At 38.2% G+C, this 21,896-nt stretch overlaps 2 protein-coding genes across 12 annotated transcripts; one reads left to right on the top strand and one right to left on the bottom strand.

The window, feature by feature from the left end:
- The first annotated feature begins 4,917 nt into the window (after positions 1 to 4,917).
- On the top strand, positions 4,918 to 15,554 carry LOC18436073 (small ribosomal subunit protein eS24z). Of its 11 annotated transcripts, none has more exons than XM_088874652.1 (7): positions 4,918 to 5,220; positions 5,507 to 5,549; positions 6,509 to 6,588; positions 6,691 to 6,732; positions 6,881 to 7,051; positions 14,861 to 14,947; positions 15,294 to 15,554. In XM_088874652.1, exons 3-7 carry the CDS (start codon positions 6,514 to 6,516, stop codon positions 15,333 to 15,335), a joined length of 417 nt encoding a protein of 138 aa, XP_088730778.1. In that variant the 5' UTR covers positions 4,918 to 5,220; positions 5,507 to 5,549; positions 6,509 to 6,513; the 3' UTR covers positions 15,336 to 15,554. The 11 variants fall into 11 exon arrangements, 8 of the variants coding, with proteins under 8 accessions (XP_088730778.1, XP_088730780.1, XP_088730782.1 ...); XR_016061423.1 differs by lacking the exon at positions 5,507 to 5,549 and adding an exon at positions 14,520 to 14,710 and having other exon boundaries at positions 4,956 to 5,220; positions 6,881 to 6,971; XR_016061422.1 differs by lacking the exon at positions 5,507 to 5,549 and adding an exon at positions 14,520 to 14,777 and having other exon boundaries at positions 4,956 to 5,220; positions 6,881 to 6,971.
- A 2,144-nt stretch (positions 15,555 to 17,698) lies between these two features.
- On the bottom strand, positions 17,699 to 21,683 carry PLL4 (poltergeist like 4). Its single transcript, XM_006846100.4, has 4 exons — positions 19,849 to 21,683; positions 19,320 to 19,433; positions 18,159 to 18,423; positions 17,699 to 18,050 (listed from the first exon to the last, which is right to left on the bottom strand). The coding sequence occupies exons 1-4, from the start codon at positions 21,271 to 21,273 to the stop codon at positions 17,935 to 17,937; spliced, it is 1,920 nt and encodes a 639-aa protein (XP_006846163.1). The 5' UTR covers positions 21,274 to 21,683; the 3' UTR covers positions 17,699 to 17,934.
- Between the last annotated feature and the right edge of the window lie 213 nt (positions 21,684 to 21,896).

Genomic DNA, 21,896 nt, shown 5'->3' with positions numbered 1-21,896 from the left:
CCCGTCTGATAGCTTGTGGTATTAGTATTTTGACCTGTTTGGTACTGGGAATGTTGGAAACTGTATATTTAAGTTCATGATGTAATTGACTTATTCATGACTGGCATTTATAATATTTCCTATGTGGATTTTCAACCGATCTAGATGTAGATATCAAGCATGGTCTGGTGCGACATAGCTTAACTGGATAGGATACAGTACTGCTAGTTGATGAATTTGCCATATTCACATTACTTAGACAATTAAGTAGTATGAAGTTATCAAATGTCAGCTGGAATAAAATACTAAAAATTTGACACATCGGCTAGAAATCCCACTATCTAAGTTAACATTTAATAATTTAACAAAGAAACAGATGAGCATATATATTAATGTACAAAGGAATATCATTTATGCTCGAATCAAAAGGTTTGCAATTAAATGAATTGAACATGACTAATTTCAAAGTGAAAATTAAAAAAAGGGTGTGGTTTCTATAAGGTTGCAACTTTAAACAATCCAATTAAGGTGCACCTTCAAATTTTATCATAACATGTAATTTTGATGTAAAACATTCATGGGATTATCTTAAAATCTATTTTCATCTCTAATTATAAAATTTTAAACTATAAAATTGGTTAAAATCAAGTAGATCTATAAACATTTGAAAATTTTGAAAATGAACAGTTTGGATAACGTGTTACAAGATGCACTATTTTTAATACTCAAAATCTTTTTTTTTTTCATTTTCATACATCTCGATGTCGAGATGATTGATTAGAGTTTTTAACATTACAACAACCTTTTCCGATGGATTTTTGAAGTGCATCTGTAATTCTACATTTTAAGGTTCCAACCTTATGTAAACTTTTTCCTTAAAAAAAATAGCTCCAATTTGTCTATTCTAAAAAATATAAATCTAGTATTCGTAGCAAGAAAAGGTGCAAAATAAAATATTGACATTTGAAGTTTAAAGATGGAGGGAGGGAGGCAGAGAGGGAGGGAGGCAGAGGGTTCTGAAACAATTCATGAGGTCGATAATTGACCTACATTTGTACTATGATTTTCTCCCCCTCAATTGTTCTTCAAAATCATCGGCTTTTTTACTTTTTTTTATGAACTTTGTAGTGAGCTCCGATTGCTCCTGCTTCTAGCTGGGTGGTTGATAAATATATGGGAAAAAGTTTATATAAGGTTGCAACTTTAAAATGTAGAATTAAAGATACACCTCAAACATCCATCGGAAAATGCTGTTTAAGTTGAAAAACCTTCTAATTGATCATTTCGATATTGAGATGTAAGAATATGAAAAGGAAAAATGATTTTGAGTCCTAAAAATAGTGCATCTTGAAACACATTATGTAAACTGTCTATTTTTAAGATTTTCATACGTGATGTACTTGATTTTAAGTTTTTAACCATTTTGGAGTTTAAAATTTTATAATTAGATATGAAAATAGATTTTTAGATAGTTCTAAGAATTTTTCATACCAAAATTACATATTATGATAAAATTTGGAGGTGAATCTTAATTGGATTGTTTGAGGTCGCAACCTTATAGAAACCACACTCAAATATATGCGAATAACTTATATGCATGAATTCCATCGTCAACATTAGAGGCATGTTGATATTGGCACTTGAAGCTAATCCCTTACCATTTTTTTTTTTTGGTCTTTTTATGTTTATGCTGCACGCTGAGAAAATACACGAGAAACCTCACGGATAAATAGTATAAAATTTACGGATAAATCAGGAACTTTAATGATTGTACTAAACATAGTACTCATAAAAACAATGTTACTGAATAGGTAGTATGGATGATAATTCAGGAAAAAAAACTTACCCAAGGGATCAGTAAAATTTTACCGGAAATGTATTGATAATAGTAGATTTTTGGTTAAGATTCAATTTTTAACAGATATTCTTTGATAAATCTGTTAAAACATTTACTGAAAATCAGTAAATTTTCAGTATTACAAAAATATCAACATTATGGATTATTCATTGTTATTGAAAACTCAAAAAAAAAAAACGAAAAATAAAAAACCCTTAACTAAAAAATCAGCAAATTTAGTAATAGCATTGAAATATCAGCATTATCGATAATTCAATGTTACTGACTAATCAGAATCACTGAAAACTTACACACAAAAAAAGTAATAATATCACCCACAAATCAGTATTTAACTTAAATTAAAAAATTCAACCTTGTAGACACCCATTTTTTAATTTGGTAAATTTCTAGTATTTTTCCACATTAGCCCAAAGTACTTTCGACCATAAAAATACCATGATCCATAGTCCTCATTCCATAATCCCTTATCTCTTTAAACCCTTATTTAAATTTGAAAAATAATCCAAACAAGGGATGAAGATCACGTTTAATTTTGAAAATAGGCTGATAATTATCCAAAAATGCGTGGAAGATAACAAGAATCAAAATCCCGTGATTCTGGTGGACTTTGACCAAAGCGACACAAAGTGTGTTGCTCATACCTGATGGCCCAAAGCGACACTCTCTGTGGTTTCTAGATCCTTTTGTGTCTATTGATTATATTTGGTCAACAATAGGTTGTCTACACAATTTGTGTCATCTAGTCAAGTTTGACCAAAATGATACACTTTGGTCGCCCACATACTCACCCCCATAGCTTCAAAATTTGAAGTCTAACCAACTAGATAAGCATCCCTAACCTTCTCCCAATCACTCAAAGTTCTATAAAAGAACATGAGTCCGACCTCTTATGGGTTGACCAACAAGTTTACTTAGAGTCTATGAGTGGAGATAGATACCTAGAATCCTAGGATCATAAACTCCTTAGAGAGACCCAAAACTCAGCTTTTAACCATAAGAAAAGAGGAGGACAAGAAGAGGGTGCCTACCCTTGGTAGGAATTGAGTTTAAGACGTAGCGTTGCAAATTATCAAGCGCAAACCAATTAAGCCCGAGCTCTTTTTCTATGTTAGTTTAACTACGTTTCTTTTGGTGCGGAGATCATGCCCGCCCCGCCGATGATCTCAGGGAGGATCTGTTAATTTGGATAGATCAACCCCTAGATCAGAATTCGACCGATCCCACGACGTCTCTACTATTTTTAATCAACAAGTTTATAGTGTTAGATCAGGGTATTTTCACTTGAAAATCTCTTAGATTTGCATTGTAACTAGTTTGGCACCCACCGTGGCGCATGTCGAGTTGATTTTCGCACCAAAATCGTCTTTCTATTTCCTGTTTTTATTCCAAAAAACCATAAAAAAGTGACTGAGTTCAAGTCTAGGATCTTTGAGTTGTCAAGATCCCTGACAAGCAAAAGAGACACACTTTGTGTCACCTGGGGTGCTTGTGCGACAAACTTTGTGTCATTTTCTTCAAGTTTCCCGAACCTGTATGACAGACCTAGTGTCTTAGAGTAGTTAGCCCAAGTACCCAAATTTCGGCCCTTTAGGTTGATTTGTGGGGGCGACAAACCGTGTGTCGCTTTTTCCAGCGACCCTGAAATGTTTGATGGTGACCCCAACCCTGTGTTATAGGTCCCTTTGATCAATTTTGCGGTCTTTGAAATAAAAAATAGTCACAAATCGTGCCACCCGAGAGTAAATGATATTAGCTTTGCAGGGTACTTTATTTTTTTTATTTTTAATTTATTATTGTTTATCATCTACCTAAAATTTATATTCAAATGAATTATTAATTTATTTTTATCTCTAAAGTGTTTTTATCATTCTTCTATCTTATTACATTTATATGCATAGGATTAAAAGATATCTCTAACTTTAGTGAGTATCTAAGCATATAATCCATACCGTTCTAGACATCCACAAATGTTTAAGCATATAATCCATACCGCTCTAGAAATCCACAAATGAACCAAAGTATCGATAACCAGAATATGGGGGCATGCCCCTTCATATTAGAATAAATTAATGAAAAAACAAACTTCCAGACTATGGCTTTTCAATTAGCCAAACATAAGCAGAACAATCTTGATCTTCTAAATAAAACAAGGGCTGGGTTTATGGGGGACAAGGAGTCCTATCCTTATCTGGGTTTGAGACGGTGGTGTAAAGGGGGCCAGGGAGTTGCTCAATCCCTCCAGAGAAGAATACATGTTACATACGCAGATGTGTTAAGGGTTGGGGACACGGCGGCTAACATGACGAGGCGATGTGGATAAGAGCGTCCTGTACAAAGGTCTTCTCTGGTTCAAAACTTTTAGTCGATCGAAGCGGGGAAGTGATTTTGAAAGAAATGAAGGAGGTGGGCTTTGCAGGCACGTTAAGCTACTAGTAGTATACAATCCTCTAAAAAATATGAGTAAGTGGTTTTGCATAAGGTTGCAACCTCAAACAATCCAAGTAAGATGCACCTACAAACTTTGTCTTGAGATGTAATTTTGGTGTAGCAAATTCTTAGGATAATGCCAGAATATATTTTGATATGTAATTATAAAATTTTAAACTTCAAAATGGTACAAATCAAACGGATCTATAAACACATGAAAATATTTAAAATGGATGGATTAGATAATGTGTTGAAAGATGTAATATTTTCGGGACTTGAAATGTCCTTTTTTTTTTCATAACTATCATTTCCACATCAAGATAATCAAATTCGATGTTTTTCTAATACCAAAACAACATATTTTCAAAAGATTTTAAAGATGCGCCTTAATTCTACATTTTAAGGTGTCAACCTTATACAAATTTTTCCAATGTTAAAAAAACGTTTATATATGTCCATGAGAAAAGGCTATTGGGAAGCTAAAAAACCCTCAATTGATCACCTCCACCTTGTGATTTTTGGATATGCAAAAAAAAAAAAAAAACAAAAAATTTCATGTCATGAAAATAGTGCACTTTGGAAACACAATATAGAAGCCGTCTATTTTCAAACTATTTAATTATTTATAAGCCTGCTCAATTTATGCCATTTGTAGAGCTTTAAATTTTATAATTAAGTAACACAACTTTTCGTACCAAAACCACATCATTCAGCATAGTTTTGAGGTATCCCTTCCACAAACCTAACCCAACTGTTTGTCTCGGAAAGTATTTTGATAAATATCCCTTCTGTCCACACTATTAACCAAAATTCCTAATATGTCTAAGTGAGAAAAACCCTAATTGTTCTTTCTGGTGTGTGCCGTTGGCTCAAGAAGTCTCGCCCCTGTTTCTTCGAGATCCTCCTGAAAATATCGCCGGAAAAAGGTTTTCGTCGAAGTTCCTTTTGAAAATCAGGTACCAAGCCGAAACTTTTCATCTGTTTCAAAGTTGGTTTCCTGATTCTATTCACTGAGCTTCACGTGTGTTTTTCGATTCTGATTTCTGAAAGCGACCAATGCCTGGATTTTGGTAATTTATAGAGAATCACACGATATATAGATGATTTAGTGGGTTTTTTATTTTTGATTTTGATTTTATGTATTTTCGATTACGAATTTATGTGGCGATAAATGAATATCTGAGAGATTTTCTCACTTGTGAGATATAGTGCATTTCTTTTATTTTTATTTCTATTATTCAGGGAAAGGAATCATTTTGAAGTTTTGATGACATAGGGAAACTCTGTAAGTTTATGCGTTTATGTAGGTTTTACTTTATCTCGTAAAGTAAATGTGAATTCCTTCAATTTACTTTCAGAAGATGGGTTTTTCTATTTTCTAGTTCTATTTTAGCTATTTGGATTTAGTTAGTTGCCGTATATTTGTTTTTGTTGGAGCCAATGTGGGTAGTCAAGTAATGGTTTTTTTTTTTCCAAACAACCTATTCCTCTTTTTCCTCTGTGTTTATAGGGTTTCTTACTGTGTTTCCTTATGCAATGAGCTAGTGATAATATGTGACTTGACCCTATGAACCATAGATAATTAACTAATAACTAAAATGAGAATTTAAGATGTGTTTGCAAGAATTTTCGATTCAGTTGGAAGGAGAAAACAGCTTTTCCATCTTCTAAGAGTACTAGAATTATGATTTTGTAATCGAAGCTAAAACATCTTTGCCATCTTCTAAGAGTACTAGAATTATGACTTTGTAATCAAAGCAATTCCGGGCAAAATCATATCACAACAATAGAAAATGTGTATCTATAGATATTCTATGTTGAATATTATGGTTGCACCATCCATGACCTTTGTGAGAGAAGCTAGAAACATATGATAAATTTATTGGGTTTTTTCCTGGTACCTCTTTTATCGTGTGTGTGATTTGGGGAAGATGCAGCTTTGGAAGCTGCATCTTTCCGAGGTTCAGAAGTGGCGGCTTCCATGGGGGCATGGAAGCACACTAGCCCCATTTTCATATTATTCTGGAAGCTGCGGGAAGTAATGGCTTCCAAAGTACCATAGAACTTCCCAAAATTAAACACATGAAGTTTTACAATTCAATCTTGACCTCAAATTGATGTTTCATGGTCATGGTTGTCTTCAACAATCTTCTAAACAGTCCATTTTCTTTTTTTTCCAAAATTTGCTTTCATGCCTCCCATATTCTGAAGGAATGGTTTGTTAATGTGCCGGATTTTCTGCAGTGAAAATGGCTGACAACAAAGCCGTTACTATTCGGACTCGAAAATTCATGACAAATAGACTTCTCTCAAGAAAGCAGTTTGTGGGTGTTGACCTTTTTACTTTATTTCATTCTTGTTTTTAACTTTTGAGGTCATTAACCAATTGATTGTTCTCTTGGTTTTTTTGTTTTATTTTCTGCAAGGTCATTGATGTTCTGCATCCAGGAAGACCTAATGTATCCAAGGTATTTCATTCCCATGTTCTATATGTATGTTTTTTCTTGGAAGAAAAAGAGTCATTTTTCCTACCCATCTGGAGAAAAGGTAAAAGAATCAATTTTGCTGCAAACTATTCGTTGGTGTTTTAAGTAGTCGTAATGGTTATTTTGGAAGGCGGAGTTGAAGGAGAAGTTGTCAAAAGTGTATGATGTGAAGGACTCAAACTCGATCTTTGTATTCAAGTTTCGAACCCATTTTGGAGGTGGTAAGTCTACTGGCTTTTGGCTTATATATGATACAGTTGAAACTGCAAAGAAGTACGAGCCCAAATATCGTCTTATACGAGTAAGTTGATGATTTTTTGTCACTTAGTCTACTTGTTTGGAAGCTCCTTAAAAATTCTTATTGATATTGGGGTTTTTCCCCTTTCTTCTTAAATTAGCCTTATTGTATTGCTTCTTTTTTGTGTCCTAAAGAGTTCGATTCTATTTGGGGCCCCAAGGACACATTTCTACGTGTATATACACATAGATGTGAGTAGGCATGGATATGTAGCACCCATATATAACTTGAACATTTATGTATACATGCATGCAATTGCATGCGGATACACAGTTACGCACAATATCACAGTTACCCCTCAGATTTTCATTACCAATCATTTTATTTATGAATCATCGCACGCACACATTAAATGTCATAATCACCTATTATTTTCTACTGCTAAACATACTTACCCCCATGAATACCCAGGTTGGGGTTGGTAGGAGATATTCTTGAAATGCATTATATGCCTCCCATATATGTTATATCAGTGTTGTAAAACTCCGCCATTTGACTCAGAACTCACCCAAGTCAAATCTCCTTCGTCCTAGTGTATCGGTACTGATGCAAGTACTCTGAATTATTACTAAAGCAAGTACGTTTTACCAACTATTGTAATTATTATGTTATGATATTATTTGAAGTTGTAACCCTGCTCATAGATTTAGATTTTTATAAACGTAAATACCTGCCTTCCATTTATATATGCATATTCTTGTGTCATGTATAAGCATCCCTTTTTTAGAAACTTAGATATGGTTTTCTAGCCTACTATCTTTAACACATATGAATTTGTTTTCGTATTTGTTACAATTGGTTGTGAGAGGGAAAGATGCCCTGATGATTGGGTTTTGGGATGATCAACAAACTGACAACGTTGATTGGGTGGTTTTCAGGAAGGGGCTTAGAAGTTGAGGTTCTATTTTGGGGGGGGGGTCAGAGATTTTGTTTGGAGAAACTGAAAATCAAGTGTCTGGTTCTTTGGTAAGTGGTGGTGCAGGGATGGGCAAGCTTCTCTCCCCTTTGGTAACTGGGGAAGTTAGTGCTTTGTTGGGCAGTGGTTAGTGGATTTGCATGTTGAGTGATTTAGGACTTTCTCTTCTATGCATCTAACGACTTTCATGGTAAACCATACTATTTTTTTTTCCCAAAATGTTAGTGAGGGATTTGAGCAGGTAGCCGACCTGTTGTATTTCTGTGTGAAATATTATATACAAGGAAATAAAGAGACCTCAAGAGCTCACTATGTACAAGTGTATTTATGTTACCGAAGTCTCTAAGCCTAAGAGGCCAATAGCCATTGATTTTGTCAAAATAAAGCCCCTGCGTTTGATTTAGAAAGACTTAAATCATGATATTCTCTCTCTCTAGGATCCTATGTTATAGACACGGAGTCCATTCTATGATAACAAATTGGTAGTTTTCAAAATAGGCAGAATAATTTGTTCATTTTAGAAGTAAAATGTTTTGATACTTGTTTCATGAGCGAAATAAAAAGGGAAAATATCTCCACACACCCTATTTTTAAGTTTCATTTCTTAATAAACCCAAAGTTTTAAAACCTATCTTCTAACCCCTGGACTGACTTTAGTCCCTTTAAACATATTTTTTAGCCGAAACAAATATAGAAAAGACATGCTCTATAAATCCCATCCTCTCTCTCTTCATATTCTCCAAACTTCTCTCTCTCTCTCTCTCCCATGTGACTTTCCCCAAACACCTTCTCTCTCTCTCTGTATTTTCCTTCATTCTCTCTCCCTGTGTTTTACCCCTCTTTCACTCTAAATTTCAGACTGAATTTCATCTCTCTTAATTTCAGACAGAATTTCATCTCTCTCTCTCTCTCTAAATTTCAGTCCGAATTTCATGGCTATTGGAATCCACCAAAATTTTTGTTCAACTTGCTCTATTTTCAGGGTATATAACTCTCTCTCTTTGCATTGGCAAATAATTTCTGAGTTCTCATCCTTTCCCACTATACTCTTTGTTGCACACATCCACATTAGAAAACATTCAAAATTGAAGATACAACAGCTCTAAAACATCCAAAGATATTACAAGAGAATCAAAGATGGAAGAGTGGGAAGGCAAAATGGCAAAACTCAGAGGTTCTCTACCCAATTAGAAGCTCTCAACAATAACAATAACAATCTTATTCCTAACACTAATACGAATATCAATAACACCACCAGCACCAGCACCACCAGCACCACCACTACCACCACCAATAACAATACGGCTGTGGTGACAGCCATAATTTTGGTCGGAAATCAAATTCCGGCCACCCAAAATACTTTATCCAGTGATTTTGCAGTCAACCAAAATGGTGGAATAAGCTTCTCTTCGGGCTCATCATCAGATTTTGGCCAAAAAAACTCGATTTCTGGCAATACCCACAAGCGAAAATACAGGGAGATGATGGTATTTTTTAGACCCTCATGAAGCAGGGGATAGAGAAGCAATCGGGGAATTGTAACAGAAGTTTTTGTAGACTAGAGAGAAGAGAGAGGAACAGAGGGTTATGAGCGAGGAAGCTTCGAAGAGGCAGAAGATGGCTAGGTTTAGTAATAGCTCATGAGAGGACTTTATCAGCTTCCAAATCTCAGTTATGCAGGAGACACGGAAATATAATGTAATAATGGCTGCATCTTTGGACGCTGATCTCAGTTATGCAGGAGACACGGAGAGAGAGAGAGAGAGAGAATGGGGAAATATGAAGAGAGAGATAAGGGATTTGGGGAGAGTCAAGAGGAGAGAGAGAAGTTAGGGATCACGTGAAGAGAGAGAAATGATAGGGTTTAGAAAGGGTATGCCTTTTTCAGATTTGTTTGGGCTAATAAAATAGGTTTAAAGTGAGTAAAATTAGTTTAGGGGGGGTTAGAAAATATAAGACCTAGGATTTCTATGCCCAAAGATAGGTTTTGAAACCTTGGGTCTATTAAGAAATGAAACCTAAAAATAGGAGGTACATAGATATTTTCCCCAAAAAAAACTTCACCCAAGGAAAAATTTGACTTATCAGGGATGAACACTATCGGTTTGATTGCCTTTTGCCATTGGAAACCTACAATGGGAAAAGAATATTTATTAATTACATGATGAAAGCTCTAGAACACATCATGCAGCGTCAAGGCATGTTTGAGTTGATTCAATTTGCATTCCCATCGACTAGTCTAGTTGGTTTAGTCAGACCATCCTTGTGTCTGACATCTGACTTGGGACATGATGAGCCTGCTTGGGCTGCTTCATGGACATTTGCGGGTCTACTCCGAGTGAAAGGAAAGAAAGCACATTCTTTTAATGCAAATTATGAGAATTTTTGTGCTTCAGTATAAGTGTATCATTTTCGAGGGATATTTTAGACTCAATTCTGACAAAAGCAATAGGGGAATTAAAGGTTCTGCGGGTAGGTGAACTGGTGGAGTTCTTAGAGTTATGGGGGCAGATAGAGTTTTTAGTTTTTCTTGCTCTCTTGGTCATACCAGTGTGATGATAACAAAAGGTTCTAACTTCAAGCAATCAATAGCTCTTTGTGAAATATCTCACGTGGTCCTTAATTATGAAACAGATGGCTTTAGCCATTTGAAATTCTCAAAAGAGGGTTATCCTTGTAGGATACATCAATTATACATCTGGATTTTGGCACGTCAAAGCTCGACTTAGATGGAAGCAATTGATGGTTTTTGTTTCTGTTGTGCAGGTGGAATTTGAGAGATCATGGTGGTTGAAATGTTGGTCTTTTGTGGGTCCCCTTGTGTTTGATTGTTCACTATTGCAGCAGTGGCAGAGTGCCCTCTTCAATGGACGAATGGAACTCCTGTGAAATAGTTATTGTGACTCTTAACTATGGAGGCAATCCCTTGAGGGCCTTCTGTGGTCTTTAAAAAGAGTGGTGCTCCTTGTGGTTTTTATTAGATGATGACCTATTTCTCTGTTTCTTGAATTTGAAATCCTTATTATCAAGAGAAGTTCAAGATGATTTTGACATGTATATACGGGTCAGTGATCCGTACAAATTGCCAGATTCTTTTACCTGACTTATTATAAAAAAAGAAAAAATATTAGTTATTTCCAATTGATAATTGCATTCTGATTTTATCAGGCCTCAATTGCTTATGAGATATCTAAAGGCTTCTTACTCCAACTGTATTAGAATGTCTAGAACATTCTCTTTGTTTCAAACAATAGTTTCTGCTAGATTTCTTTTGAGTAATCAGGTAGAACCAATTTCTACATGAAATAGGGAAAGGGGCTGGGGTCGTGGTGGTAGCACCCCACACCTTAGTCACCATATTGTGGTTTTCATTCCCACCATTAACACGACCCTACTAATATCTTCAAAAAGCTAACTCCTGATCTACTTGAAAAAACGGGTAGGGGCCTGTCTTCCCCACTGAATTACCCAAAAAAAAAAAAAAAATCTACCTGAAATTTGTTGTCGCAAGTATAGCACTGTCCAGTTCTGGGATGGAGTATGGTTGGTGTTGGAAGAGAAAAAGACCTACCACTTGAGTCATGTCATACTCTGGCCGGTCCCACTGTCTTTCGACACCATCCATTTATGGATCGACTGTGTTGCTAGGAAATACTATAATTTATACAGAACTGTGTCCATCCTGATCCTTCATCTTCTTTTAGCTGAGAATTACCAAAGTGCAGGTAAAATCTCTTCCTGATCATTCTTCTTCCCTTTTTACCTTGTCCTCCAGCTTGGGTTTTTTATCCATTCAGAAGCCTAGGGGTGGCAATGGGTCAGGTATGGGGTCTGGTCTTGCCGGACCCGGACCTGGACCTGGACCTGGACCTGGACCTGGACCCGAATAGCACGAGATGAACCCGTGACCCGACAGGTCCAGAGTACCCACTACCTGTATGCGTACCTGGAATGAGGTTATGGACCCGGGACCTGGATCATTACATGGATATTCAGGCTGTGAAACCCTAGACCAGAAATTCCAGCTAAATTCAGGCCATGAAACCGAAACCCTAACCAAATATTTGTGGGTTCTCCCTGCAATTGGATCTCAAAGTGATGGCCGTGAAAAATGGGTCTCAAGAGATGGATTTGGGTTAAGCTAACCCTGATAAGGAGATTCAAGAGGCTCATTTGGAGAAGATTGGGGATTGGGCATGGCCTAAGTCTTGTGGGCAGTAGAGAGAGGAGGAGCTTGATTAGCAGGGAAGGAGAAGATGTAGAGAGCTTATAGGTTGGTTAGGAGAGAAAAGAGCATATGGCATTGAGGATGGTGGAGTAAATGGTAGTGGCGCTGAATCTAGCTGTGCCATCAACTATCTTAAGGGAAACAGAGCCCACTGTTAGAGAGAGAGAGAGAGCGAGCTAACTTGCAGTAGGGTTTAGAGTGAGAAAGGTTGGATTAAGTAGCAGGAAAGTGATGCAGGAGATATTTAGTGTGAGAAAGCCCCTCTAAAAGAGGCTTCTCTCTCTCTCTCTCTTTGTCTATCTATAGACAGGCCAATTTCCTGTAAAATAGGCCTTCTCTCTCTAGGACGACTCCCTCCAAATGGGGAGGTATACATCAGCAACAACAAGATTGAGAAGAGGATGCTGGGATGGATTCACTAAACAGGCTCTGGTACAAGAAGCAGCAAAAACCCTCTTCAATTTGCCCAATGCTGAGGCCAAAGAGGCATCGCTCCTTGCTCTGGCAGAAGCTACAAGGAACAAAATAATCAATCTCGATGAATCTCGCTGTGCTCAATCTCACTGTGAGGAACGAGAGAACCTCGAGCTTCTCTCTGTTGTTCCTCTCTCTATTTTGGGTTCCTTTTCTCTCTCTCTTTTACTTAGTTAAATTAATGTATTTTTTTATACATAATAAATCTGGGTAAGGGTCCCGGTCCGGGTCTGGGCGGGCCCACTAATACCCGTACCCGAGAAACTTCGGGTCCATTTTGAAGGATCCGGACCCTACCAGCGGGTCCAAGGATTGGGTCCATACCCGGATCCGGGTCGGGTATACCTGACGGGTACCGGGTCTGGTCTGGGTTCATTGCCAGCTCTATAAAAACCTCAGAAGCCTTATTTTCATACCTTGGTGTGTCCCTGCTCCCTCAATGGTATCCTACCATGTTTGTTCTCTGACCATCTGACCTCTTCCTTCACTTCCACTTAGCATCTTTTTGTACTATAAAGATGGAAACAAAAAAAAAAGAAGAAAAAAAAAAGGGACAAAAGGAAGATAGGTCACGGCGAGAGAAAAGTTGCAATAGATGTTATGGTGTTGCAAAACCCCTTCATGAAATTAAGAACTTCTTTAAGTCAAATATTGTTGTGGGTATAATTTTGAACTAGGAATGTCATTTTGCTTGCATATTGATTTACTGATATTGTGCTCAATTACTTAATATTGACATAAAAAAAGACTTCATTTTTGGGCTTTTTAGAAGAAATGTGGCACTGAGAATAAAATTAGGATTTAGGACATTGAGGTGGAGTCAAGAACTGCAAGCAACAGGTAATGTGGTCCCGCCCTAATCAGAATGAGGAAAAGAAGAGAATGTCGACCCCTTTTGCCCTGGGGATTTGTCGTAGAAGAATGTCATGGAAGAAGACCATCCTTTTGGGTGGTTGTCTGGTTCTCCATAAGTTTCTTGGTTGCTAAGTGAATGTCACTTGACAAGTTATAAGAGGATTGACTGGCTAATTATCAAAAAATAAAAGATAAAAAAATAGAGGCTTGAGTTGCAGGATTCTTGGACTGAAGGTGTAAGATCTGGAGCACTACCTCCCTCCTATATGTTGTTCATGACATTTTGCAGTTTCAAGGTGATATAAGTCATAAATGTTTCATGTGTTCTACCTATGAGTTAAGACTTTGGAGTCTAGAAAGATTGATCACATAATGATTACAGTTTATATGCTTATAGATGACCCGACTAATTGTGGCTTATATTCTACCTACTTATGCGTGGCTTAGTTAAGGGTATACATACAGGTGATTTAATTCCAATTGAAACAAATGCTCTTGAAATTATGCGAATACTAGTAGCCTAAGAAAGGGTTTAGTTTCCTTTTCCTGGGCCACCTCTTCCTTGGCTTCATATATGCTTGATTTCTTTTCGGCTTGAGTGATCTGCCTTGGAACTTAAGAATACTTTCTTCCACTGCTGTCTTTCACTGGAGTCTGAAGCTGTCGCCATATTAACTTGTTTGTGGAGCTTCATTTGGTGGTAGTGGGTGGACTTTCCATCCATCATAGACCCCTTGAACTTGTTTGAACACATGATCAGCTAAACTCGGAAGAGCATTTCATTAGAGAAATAGTTCTTTATCGTTGTGTGTGTATCCATCCGTGTGTGCACCAACATGAGTTTGTCTTTATGATTATTTATTTTGGTAAGCTAGGCGAATACCACACAAGGGGATGCCCAATGCATTTTCAATTCTGTTGGTGTTACATGAACTATAAATGCTTGCTTGTTGATCATATTGGAAATATTGATACAACTTCATGTGTACAATTTGAAGATTGCCATCTGAATGCCATCCATGGGAAGGTACAAAAACATACAATGTTCACAGTATATCTCCCACAAAAGGGCATCCACCATCTGATCTACCTGACTGATGCCAGAAGTGGAGGCATTCTGGTCTGCAATGGACAATATGGACTATGAACGGACCAATGATTTATCTCCACCATCCATGGGGTAGGATAGGTAGTACTGCCATTTTGTGGATGGTATACAAACTGGACAATCTCATTGTCTGTGGTAGTCTTTTCCTGTATGTATTGTTTCTCTTATTTCTTCTGTTAGTTCTGCTTTCTTTTTGTGGATCTCTGACTAGAAAACGTGGTATATGGATAGAATGGACTTGCTACCAAGGTTGAGAAATCGAGGAAGCAGATGAAGGAAAGGAAGAACAGGGCTAAGAAGATCCGTGGGGTCAAGAAGGTGGGGCATACCCTCCTTTCTTGGGATAATTATGAATGTGCAAATCTCTTGTATTTGTTTCTACTCTTTTTTAACTATCACCTGTTTTTTTCCCTTTTAGGATGTATATGTAAGTGTTTTGTGCATCAGGGTCCACACCTAACATTTGCACTGTCCAGTTGTTTCGGATATTGGATGGTGCAGATCATTCTCTACCTCCCCTATCCGGATCTGTCCAAATTGAATGGACAGTGTAGTGGGGCATGCACCATATTTGGCTTTGTCAGGGCCCGTATACAAAGTGGGTCCACACACATGTATAAACAAATGAATCCAAATAAATGTTTTTGCTTGTTCTTCTCTGCAGACCAAAGCTGGAGATGCAGCCAAAGGTGGGAAGAAGAAATGAGGTGGCAGCCCTACCGACTTCAGCCAGTTTTGGGAGCTAGATAGAAGTTTGATTTGTGGAGATAAATTTGACTATCAGAAAAGGAAACTGAGAAAAGTGTAGTCATATTTATTATACTTGGGGGTTTAATGCATTTGGATGGATGGTGTACATTTGAGAAATGTTCAATTTTAACATTAAGGATCTTCTATCTAATAACTAATATAGAATTATAATGAACCATTGGGTCATTGTTCGTAGAATATATGAGTATGAATGGCTGTTCATCTGCTGGTTGGGCCAAAAATGGCTGTAACTATATAACAAATATTAAATGCCAAATCTGTGTTTAGACAATGTATAAATGTGTATGTCATAAGGTATGCATGGCGGACATCCACCCTAGTTCACGCAATTGACAGTGGAGATGATTCACAGCCCCCGTGACGGACTAACGGGCGCTACAATTCAGTCTCGGGGGCAGACAATGCATTCTGTATTATGCAGCGGGCACATTATGTGTAAGCTATGCTTGGCCAATGGTTGATTGTGGCTGATGGTTATTAAATCCGGGCCAGGTTGGGCTTTTAATGGGCCAGCCTGAATTGGCCTGAAAAGCCCGAAATTTCTGTCTCTGACCAGGCTGGCCTTTTAACGGGTCAGCCTGAAATGGCTTGAAAAGCTCGAAAATTTTCTCCCCAAATCTATCTGTGGGAACAAGAGAAGTAGGTCTCTCTCTCTCTGGGAACAAGAGAAGTGGGTCTCTCTCTCTCTAACGGCTGCAAAATGGCATGGTAAGAAGCTACAACTGCAAGGATGGCTGAGAACCTCTTGACTTGAGAGTTCACGACCACTCTATGGATTAAGCTATCATAAATGTCAGTGCTTCATGCCTGTGAAGGTCGTAAAATATTATCACTCCGAGAGAGAGAGATGCAAAGGAAAAGAAATAAGCAAACTAGATCACCTCTATAAACCCTGTCGTCTAATTTTTGATCTCTCTTTCTCTGACCCTTGCAGTCTTATTTTCTACTTCTGTTTCCCTCCCCATAGAACCGCACCATCATATTTTTAACCTCACCTCTCTCTCTAGCAAAGTATCTCCCTCTGACGAGTTTCTCTCAAATAAAGGTGAAGGTGAGAAGAGGGAGTTTTGGTAAATGAGTGGGCAAACAGGGCTAGGGTCGGCGGTGGTTTTACGACGGAAGGAATTTGCTTGATGATTTTCTCTCTCTAGGAGGCTCTCTCTCACTCTCCATCCGAACCTCTCTCTCTCTCTCAAATCCAAAAGTCACTGTACAAAAATATCCAAATCTCCTGTAATTTCTCAAGTGATGGGGTTGGGGCTTCTCACACGAAGCCAAAGCAAATCATTTTCACATCAGTGGTGGGTTCTCTGCAATTGTGGAGGTAAAAAACTAGAGAGAGAATGAATTTGGAGTGAGAAAAATTTTGAGAAAAATTTTTTTTTAGAGAGAGAATGAATTCTTAGAGAGAGAGAGAGGGCCGTGGGGGTGAAAAACCTTTTTTAAAGATAGAAAGTGAATGGATTTTGAGAGAAAGGGGGATGGATTTTTAGGGAGAGAGAGGGCCCGGTAGGGTGGGGAATGAGGTGGGTGAGTGGCCACTTGTCTCCACCCATCTTCCCAATACTTTTCATTTCTTAGTGTTATTTTTGGTTTCTAAAATTTTCAAACATGTATAATATTTTGATAGAAATTTTTTGTTTGGCTTACAAACAAAAACGTTTGAAGAGAGGTTTCAATAAAAATAAAAAAAAGAAAAATGAAAAAGAAAAGAGGCTTCTAATCGGGTCGGAGCCCAGACCCAAGCCAAAACGCACTTCCACGCCGAGGGCCAAGCCTTAATAAAAAACAGTTTTCGAGCTGGGCTGGATCGAACAATAATGATTTCAGGCTGGGCCAGGCTGGCCCGACCCTGGCCTGTTGGCAGCCTTACTTATGGCTAGTATGGGATGGCAGGTGGGAGATCTTCGTCTAGTTTGTATTGGGCTTTTGAAGTAGTTTTCCTCAATGGAGTCTCTCCCTCTCTCTCTATGCGCTTAGCATTAGAGTTGATTTCAATGGTCATGACACTGTAGGCCACAATGCAGGAATATGAACCCTAGACTGTTAGACTAACTGGTTTCTTTTGCTCATTTTACATTCTTTAACTTTAAGACAGTATTATTCATCACAGTTAGGAACTTTGCTTAACCTCTAGGTGGTGTGTGGAAGCTTTTGACAGTGGATTCTAAACAACTTTGACACCATTGAGATGAGGGTCAGCCATGGTGCGATCAGCTTGCCAGGGGTTTGTCACAGACAGAGAGAGAGAGTATAATTTCGTTGTGTTAACATCATTGATATCTTTCAGAGGAGCTATTTATATGAAACAATTACATTTATCATTCTACCTCTCTACATTCACATGGGTGCGATAGGCCTGCCCCCGAAAGAGGGCTCTATGATACAATGGTAAGTATTGGGGAAAAAAAGCTTAAGGCCCAGAACTTTCATTTGGATCTCTCACCTCTCTCTCTCTCTCTCACTATCTCTTCTTTTGAAATTGAAGTGATAAAAAAATAAGAAGGAAATTCTATTCTACTACGAACTGTAATTTACACACTGGATCTCCATATTCTTCCCTCCAAAGAGACAACGATAATTGATACATCGTCATGGTATCTCCGACGATCACCATGGGGAATTTCCAGTAACTCGTGCAACTCCATCCCTGTAGAGAAAAGTAAATTTTAGTCTTTTGTAAAGGTATGTTTGGATTTTCAGTTTTTGTTTTTTCCCTCTTTTATGTATTTGTGTGTGGGTGTGAGTGAGTGTATACCAGCTTTTTTGGCTGCACGGCAAAGGACTTCTTCAACCAGGTGTTGGGCGGGATCTCCATCCGGTGAGTTGTCAATGAAGAGTTCGACTTCAGCAACTGCCTCCTCATTCGTGAAGTACTGATAAAGCCCATCTGAAGAGAGAATCATGAACTGATCCCTCGGTCCTAATCTATGATGGAAGAGCCATGGCTCACAAGTTATGTATGGATTCTCACCCACATAGTCTATTCTGAACATCTCTAGAAGCGCATCATTCCATTTAGGCTGCAACAATGAAGAGAGTCACCACACCACATCCAACTATGCCCACCATGCATGCCTATATATATAATATGTGCATTGGATTTTGATTCTAAGCTTAAACTCGGATACATGTATGTATGTATGATGGATGAATGCATACATGATCATATTTTCCTTGTAATGACATCTGATTTAACATCAATGACTGCATTAGATGGGAACACACATCAAAAACTTCCATCATGAGTTCCACTCCCTGGTTAGTTGTCCACGAAGAAAAGCAGATTGTTGATGCGTGTGGACGTTGATGCACATAAAAATGTAGTAGTTACAAACTCGTTATATAATGTACGCTAATTATAGAGGAGGCTAGATAATAATTATTTGATAATGTTAGTTATAGAATACATATGCCCCGATAAAAAGGCTGGGTTGTGTTAGATAGACGGCCAACGTAAAATTTTGTCAAAACTTATCATGAATCCTGATCTTACAATATCATGAGTTATAGAATACATATATATATATATATATATTTGTAATGGCTTCATGGATCTATGTAACAGTGTAAATATTTGCCATGAATAGGTGCATAACATGATTGACAGGGTGCATGTATGTATGCGTATGCATGTATGTACATATGCATATTTTTCCCTTCAATGTTTGAAATAAATTTTGTATGTAAGAAAGCATAAATGGAGTATGCTTACATGTACATGAATCTATTCAGAAAATCATATGGATGTCCATACATGCAGGTCTATGAATGAGGATGAGTGATGACACATACATACATGAATATACATATAATTTAGGTTGGAAGGCATGCAATGAATATATGGTAGGTCTATGTGAAACTCATGCATGATTTGTTAGTTTGTCTTAGTTGGTAGTGGGATGAATAGAACGCCTACCTGTTTAAGGAAGCCTGCACCAAAAGCTCTAGTGACTTTGAGTGAACCTTTCACCCTCCCATTGAATACAGCGCAGGAGTCATCCTTATGCTCTCTTCTAATTCTGTCGACTTCCTGATAATCGATACAATCGAATGAAGCTCAGTGAAAGGACGGAGTTTTAGAGATTAAGAAACCAAACAGGTGATCTCTCTATAACCAAAATCTTAGAACATGGTAAACTTCAGAATTTCATAAACTGAACGGACGACCACCCCTCTATCAATGACCAACAAGATCAGAAAGCTCAAAATGATGAAATTTTAGAGTTCATTTAACTAAACAGGGTATCTCTATCTCTCTTTGATGAAAGGACTAGAAAACAGGGAATCTGAAAACAATAAGCAGAGAAGCATATATACTAAAACAAGCAAATTCACAATAAAGTTGCAAGCTTTTTGTAATCATTTGCATCAAAGGAAGAAGAATGATAAAGGAAAAACCCTCTCTCTCTCTGTCTCTAATAAAAAATTAATGTAGAAAAACCGACCTCTGTAACGCAGGTACTGTGATCCAGGGTGAGTTGAACTGCCTCCAAACTCGATTCTTTCTCTCCCAAAAACCATTCCTCTTGCGAGCCTTCGTTGATCGGTCTCCGAGCCAGAACGCCTCTGCTATCCCCAACATTCATCAAAAACACATCCTCCCCTTTCATCAACATGACCAAAACACAAGATCCCATTAGAGCGAGCTCTGGATTCTCCATAACATTCTCATCAGCCATCTCCAAATACCCATATTCTGTCTTCTTCAAAGCCTCTTCCAAAGCTCTCAAAACCTCAGATTCATCGACTCTCTCCCCTTTCGACCGGCAATGCCCTTTCTCTCTCATCTTCTCCACTGCAAAAACCGAGTAAGAAGAGTTCTCCAAAACCGCTTGTCTAAATTCACCTTGTTTCCCATCTGGATTTTCCACCGTGTCCGCAAAGCTACAACATCCATGAGATTCTGACCATAAAAGACCCTTGAGCTCTCTATGAACAGCTGAATATAAATTACAGAGCAAGAAATCAGGAGCATCAGGGCCATTAAAACCATCATAAATCCCAACAAAAAGCCATCCGTGCTCCTCTGATATTACCACATGAACTCGATCTTCTCCTGCTTTCCCTTGAGCCCACTGTAAATTCTGGCTCTCAAATGAATGATCGTCTTCTAAGCTGAGGTCACTACTCAAATTAACACTACTACTTATTGTTGTATCACTCTCTTTCATTGAATTAGGGGTTTTCAAATTACCCAAAAAAAAAGAAGGGGTTTTCAGAACTTTAGGGGCCATGACCAAAGAATTAACAGATTTAAGAGGTGTAACTATTGAGCTCTTGCTTCGAGCTAGAGCTCCTTTAATGGCCTTCTTGATCGCAGAGCCATGGCGGCGAAGATGCCTAGCTCCACTATGAGAGAGGGACCTCTGAAATTGTTCGATTGGACCCGAACAGAAGTTTCGATCAAGAGGACCAGAGAGAAATCCTCTCTCTATAGGACCCGAGAGAAACTTTCGATCACAAACCCCACCATTAAGATTGCCAGAAAGAGCACCCGAAAAGCTTTGTGGGTGAGCAAGCTGCAGAGGAATAGAGGCGAAAGAATCAGAGCTCTCGAAAACAGAGGATCGATCAAAGCGAGAAGCTTGCCATGAAGGAGCAGTAGAGAGAGGAGTTGAGGTATTGGCACTAAGAGAGGCTCCTGAAATCGATCGAAAAGTAGTTGGGGCCGGCCTCAAATTATTTGTAGTTGGGGCTGGCCTCAAATTATTTGCTGTTTCCTCAGAGTGAACTTTAGAAGACGAAAGTCCATTGGGCTCCGGCCTTATATAACAAAAGGAGTGGCCTAAACCTTCGTCAGAAGAGGGAAGAGGCTCTTCTGGTTTTGACGGCCGGATTCCAGTGAAACAGGTGCAGAATTTGTTGCCCATGGCGTTTTCGGGTGAATGTTACAGGCCAGAATTTGGGATCATCGCCAGAATTTAAAGAAACAGAGACCAAAAAACCACAAAATATGACAAAATGGATGAATTTAACAAAATGGATGGAGACGCATGAGCTAGAAAGTTGAAACAGGGAACTGAAGATTGTGTTTGTGTAAATGGAATTGGAGAGAGAAAGAGAGAGAGTTGGGCCTAGGAGAGAGGGACTGTGTTTGCTCTGAGTTGAGGATCACTGCTTAATGGGAGTTGGAGAGACAGAGACAGAGAGAGAGAGAGTTGTTGCAGAGGAAGGGTGGAGAAGAAGAAGTGGCGTTGACATTTTTTGCTTTTAGTGTTTTGATTTTTTTATTGGTTTGAGTTTTTAATTGGAATTGTCCATTTTTCCCTTTTTTGTGTTGGAGTACGCTTAAAGGGTTAGCGTTGACAAGTAGTAACCCCTGGGGTTGGTCTACCTCTCAACCAGACGGCAGCTCCACTATTTAATTCCATACCCAAAAGTCAAACAATCAAACCCTAACTTTAAACCGTCCGACCTTTCTCCAACTTCCTCTACTTTCGGATTTGGGCCGGGCCGGGCCGGACCGGGAGGCCTGTTCTAAACAACTAAGGTC

This window comes from Amborella trichopoda, chromosome 8 (assembly GCF_054954075.1).
Source record: "Amborella trichopoda isolate Santa Cruz 75 chromosome 8, AtrichopodaSantaCruz75HAP2 v2.0, whole genome shotgun sequence".
NCBI lineage: Eukaryota > Viridiplantae > Streptophyta > Magnoliopsida > Amborellales > Amborellaceae > Amborella > Amborella trichopoda.
This window is presented reverse-complemented; position numbering and strand designations above follow the sequence as displayed.